We start from the raw sequence: 5344 nt of genomic DNA on the forward strand, positions 1-5344 counted from the left end.
TGAAAGCCAAAGAAAGCAAGGGTAGCTTATTTGTGTACCACCAATCACATAAAGGGTTATTCAGTGTTTTACAGAACAATAACTGAAGGAAGGTGAAGAAAATTACATAAGAAACAACAAATCATTTAAAATACAGGAACAAGTCAGATTCCTGTAAGAAAATCAAACAGCTGCTATCTAAAATGTAAGGAAACTAAAATTATGACAGTCATACATTTTTCAGCATGTTATTTTTATTACATTTATTATTATTATTATTATTATTTGAATAATAGTAATAATCAAAAAACACTAATTGATTTCATTGCTGGGGGTCCTGTAGTGGGGTGGGGAAAATTAAAGTAGTCTTAACTGATTGGTCAGGCTTTCTTGACGTCCCTCCTTACTAGAACAGTGATTGGTTCGATTGGCGTTAAGCCTCGCCATGGGCGGGGCCTGGTGCCTGTTGTATGTTGAACCGACGCGTTCGGCGAGCTGTGAATTTAGAGGGTCTCTCTCCACTGGGGTGATAAGATAGCACACTTCAACGACGGAGGGGACGTCGCTGATATTAGGAGAAAAAAAAACCAAACAAAACCACACTTTTCATCAACTAACCGCTGGATACATAACTCGCCCTGGAACTGGATTAATATTAAGTCGACTTTTTTAGTTTTTCTTTTTAATTTGCTTTAGAAGACACCCGAACTCATCGAAGACAATGGGATCCCAGACATCCACAGCCGCGGAGGCGAACGCTGCTGCCGCTGATGCTGCAGCTGTCAAAACCAACGGACAGGTAGCCACTCACAGCTTACTACTATTCACTTTTTTTTGCCTTTTTTCCGCACCGGGAAACATCTGTGCGCGTGGATAGAAGTTGAATTTCTCTCATAAAATCACCTGTTTGTTCTTTTTTCTTTTTATTTATTTATTTATTTATTTTTTTTGGTCGAAGTTCTGTCGTTTTGGGCAGGACAGGTTGGGGGCGGGGAGCTTTTTACTGTCTGGCACCTTCACCCCAAAAACTACCAAATTATCTTAAAATGTTTGCTTTTATGTTAGCAAAACCGTAGAGTTGACTGTTCGGGTTTTGAGGTTAGTCTGTGTTTATTTGTAAATGAAGACAAATGCGACCCCCTATCTCCATTAACGTGTTGGATACAGTCAGTCAGGCTTAAAGGGGAGGGGGTGGGGGAGCCTGGATGCACGTAGACAGTCTACTACTCCTCCCTGGTAAAACCGAGCCGACTATTTATTTGAATGGGACTTTCCTTGATATATTCAACCTATGAGTCACATTCGGTGTACCCTTTAACGCTGTACTATAGTTATGACTTTATTATGAATGTTAATTAGACAGGTTCACCTGCTTAAATAAATTAAGAAAAAAAAAATTGACGCCACCAACGGTTCTGCCGACGTTTGGTTGGTTCTTGTATTTTTTTTTTTTATTATTCATTTTCTTTTATATATAATGAGGTAATTTTTTTCTGGATAAAAATGAGCATAAAAGCAGTACATGTGTTTTCATATTTTCTCTGAGGAGACGCAGCCTTGTCTTTGTTGAGCCACTGTCTGTCTGTCTGGTACAGTCGACGGTCTGGTTTGTGATGCGCTGCCGCCGCCTATCGTCAGATTAGAGTACTGCAAGGCGTCGCCTCGCAGCCAGGCATGGTGGTTTATTAATGAGAGCAAAAAATATGACAAAGAGCTGTTTTTTATTATTTGTTTTCTTTCAAATTGAAGAGATATCACTTGGAAAAAAAAATTCTGATTCCCCTTTTATCATCTTGTCATTGTTAGGAGAACGGACACGTGAAAACCAACGGTGATGTCTCCACTAAGCCTGACGGGGACGCCGCCGCCACCAACGGTTCGGCCGAGGCGGCCAAGGAGCCCGAAGCTGGGGCAGGAGGCGATGCCATCGAACCGGCGCCCGCCGCAGACGGGGAGGCCGCCAAGCCTCAAGGCGAGGCCGCCGCCAAGGAGACCCCCAAGAAGAAGAAGAAGAAGTTCTCCCTGAAGAAGTCCTTCAACATCAAGCTGAACCTGAAGAAGAGCAAGAAGAGTGAGGCTGTGAAGGAGGAGGCCGCCGCCACTGATGCCACCGCCGCTGCTCCGGCCGCCGCCTCTGAGGAGAAGCCGGCTGAAAACGGAGCCGCTGCCGCCACCGCCGCTACTCCCACAGAGGAGAAGAAGGAGGAAGCAAAGGAGGAGGCTCCCGCCGCGGCCGAGGCTCCGAAGGCGGAGGAGGGGGCGGCCAAGGAGGAGGCACCCAAGGAGGAGGCCAAGGAGGCAGCCGCTCCGGCCCCCGAGGCCGCCAAACCCACAGAGGAGAGCAACTCGACCCCCGCCCCCTCTGAAAAGAAAGAGTGATTGTACGTTGAGCTCACAATGAACTGGGTGAACTGTTTTTCCAAGAGAGAGAAAGAAAAATTTAAGAGTATATATATATATATATTTATATATATGTGTATATGTACACATATGTATATGGATATATGTATATGTAAATATATACACATGTATGTGAAAGACTCCTTCGACGTGCCACTTTTCGTCATGATAACAAGACGACAGACTAGATTCACTAGATCACCTCCCTGGTTACAGCTCGACATCTGGACGTTGGACTGGGTTGTTTCTGTTTTTTTAGGCAGCGGGTCGGTCGCCGTGCGGAGAACTGGATTTAAACGGGCCGGAACGCGAAGTGGAGCCACGATTGAGTGAATGAAAGATGGACGGACGGAGAAAGATGGAGCCGAGGCATCTTTTCCTCAAAACAACCACAGCTGAAGATGCCTCCCAAGCTGAAGGAATGAAGCTAAATACGATACTAGGACACCACCACCACTTGAAATGACTGTTAAATAGAAGAAAAAAAAAAAAGGAAAAAAAAAGTGAAATCAGAAAATTAAAGAGACTCGTCAACTTTTTACATTACTATATTTTAACCCAAATTTGAAGTATTTTGTGGTGTATTATAGAGAACCATCTTAAAGATTCAGAGAAGCTATGTCTCGTTTGTTAAAAAGAAAAGAAAATAGACAGTTTTGATTTTTACCGTACTATGAAAGAAGAAGAAGAAGAAGAAGAAAAAAAAAGGAACACTTAAGCTTGCTATGTTCACTGTTGCGGTTTGATATGATGCAGAGTTGTTTATCTGTCGTGTGTGAGCCTGAATCTGCTTTGTCTCTGTAAATACGTTGGATTGATTTCTGTTCTTTATTTTGCTAATGTTGACAGATGTTACTGGTTTTATTGTAAAGTTGATAATGGTAAATAAATGTTGGGTACCTGCCTGTTCACGTGTCTGTATGGTTATTTTCACCATGCACTACGGTTCATATAGTCCCCACAATCAAACAGGATTCGGTTTCTGTTGATGTATAATGTTCTAATTTCCCATCTAGTCTTTACCAAGATCCTTTTCTACCATGAAGTTGAGACCAATTTGCTTGGCAGAAGTAGTATATAATCATCTTTTGGACTGAAACGATGAATCTGATTAAGTATGATTAATCAGATGAATCGTGATTAATCAGATTAATCGATTATCAAAATAATCGCCAACTACTTTAGTAATCAATCGATCATTAACTAGAGTAAACGGACTCAAAACAATGCCAATTGCTGACCGAACAACATCCTCACAGCAGTAATTGAGCCAAAACTGTCCAAAAACACAAAAACTTTGAATTTAAGGCCAAACAAATACCCTTCTTTGTATGTAAATATGTATGTAAATGCATTCTAAACAGAACTCCTCAAGTGGCATTGTTTTAGCTTCACCTGATTCAAGTTCTGTCAAAAAACTCTCCTATTAATCAATCCTACTGTTAATTGGATAAATTGGCATTATTAAAGCCTGAAGAATTGGAAATTTCTTATCTGATTAATTGTAAAAAAAAAAAATCGATAGACTAATCAATTACTAAAATAATTGTTAATTGCAGGCCTAATTGTCTAGAAGCTCATATCTAAAAACGTGACCACAACTTGGCTAAATTTAACCTCGGTTGCATGCGTTGACCAAAGTTTAACATTTAATATACAGGCTACATTTATCAGAACCACTGGAAAAGATGTGTAAAAAAAAATCTTAAAATAAATATATCTTGAGCATAATAATCTCACACTGATATCTAAAAAAAAACAAAAAACAATGTTTGTTTTGGCGACATTTACTCACTCACTTAAAGGAAGAAAGATCTCACTTTTAGAAATAATTGTTTTTCACAAAAAAACAGTGCCAAGGTTTATCTTCTGTTGGCTGAACTTTTTGTTGCCATATTTTTTTCTTTATTACTTTAATCTTGCTGAAAGATCAAATAACATATATTTGAGTTTTCTGGCTCTCTGGACCAGATTTTCATTTAAAATGTTTTGAAATTTCAACAAATATTCAGAAGAGAAACAAGCCCCCATCACCACATCCTCCACTGTGGAAGGGTTTCTGTTACACACATTTATCCTTTGTTTTATACTGAGCTGATCTTTTGTGTTTTTTGCCAAGAACCTGAATATTTTATTTTGTAATACCCCAACATGCCATTCTCTAAAGAGGGCTGCCAACAGATTGGTCACCAGTGATTTTAACAAAAACAAATAATTCTTAACATAATGTTGGGTAAATTATTCCAGAATGTGTTTTTCGTCGGATTTGGTTCGTCCCTACCAAATCCGAGGTAGGGATGAATCGTCCTCTGTCCCACATCTGAAGCACAGACTGGTTTACGTCTGTGTGATTTCTATGGTGTGAAAAATGTTTGACGGAGAATGTAGAAATGGGTTAGCCTTACTTTGTCAGATGCCAAAGTAAGGCATCTGACAAAAGATGCCTTACTTTGGGTCAGAGGAAGCTCTGTATTTTCATTCCTCCTCTCTCTTGGCTGGATGGATAATTGTTTGGCTACCCTGACTGTGTAATTGCACAATTTGACATTTTCAAAATAAATACACTTAATGGAAACATGTCAATTTCAAACAAACTCATCTTTCAATAAGTTTGGGTGCTAAGATGAGGTTGGTTTCTTGGCTGTAGCATAACTAACTTATTCCGCAAAACTGCAATGGAAACACTTTTTTCCCCGTCACACGAATCACATGATCAACCACTAAATGTTGCCACTGGCACAAACCACGAAGAAGATGATGACAGGAAGTAGCCGGAGGATCATGACTGTGTGATCTTAGTTGCATTTCTTATTTAATGGAAACACAGCAATTGCAAAAATTACGTTTTTCCAACATTAGCAGAATATCGACAAAGTTTTGCTCACATTTGCAGTGTAAGTGCAGCTCCTGCCTTTTGGATGCCTTGATGATTTTTTTCACTTTGGATTCGGAAGAGAATTTCTTA

The 5344-nt window shown here is 40.0% G+C and overlaps 1 protein-coding gene across 1 annotated transcript; it reads left to right on the forward strand.

Annotated features, from left to right (window-relative positions):
* Positions 1 to 469: 469 nt before the first annotated feature.
* On the forward strand, positions 470 to 3284 carry marcksl1b (MARCKS-like 1b). The gene is made up of 2 exons (XM_007563751.2): positions 470 to 778; positions 1786 to 3284. Exons 1-2 carry the CDS (start codon positions 701 to 703, stop codon positions 2356 to 2358), a joined length of 651 nt encoding a protein of 216 aa, XP_007563813.1. The 5' UTR covers positions 470 to 700; the 3' UTR covers positions 2359 to 3284.
* The last annotated feature ends 2060 nt before the right edge of the window (positions 3285 to 5344 follow it).

This window comes from Poecilia formosa, unplaced genomic scaffold (assembly GCF_000485575.1).
Source record: "Poecilia formosa unplaced genomic scaffold, Poecilia_formosa-5.1.2 Scaffold150, whole genome shotgun sequence".
NCBI classification, from domain to species: Eukaryota; Metazoa; Chordata; class Actinopteri; order Cyprinodontiformes; family Poeciliidae; genus Poecilia; species Poecilia formosa.

Excerpts from the sequence above, each read along its gene's own strand:
- marcksl1b (XM_007563751.2), top strand. The coding sequence starts at position 701 with ATGGGATCCCAGACATCCACAGCCGCGGAGGCGAACGCTGCTGCCGCT. Across the intron at positions 779-1,785 it reads CTGTCAAAACCAACGGACAG|GAGAACGGACACGTGAAAAC; the intron begins GTAGCCACTCAC and ends TGTCATTGTTAG.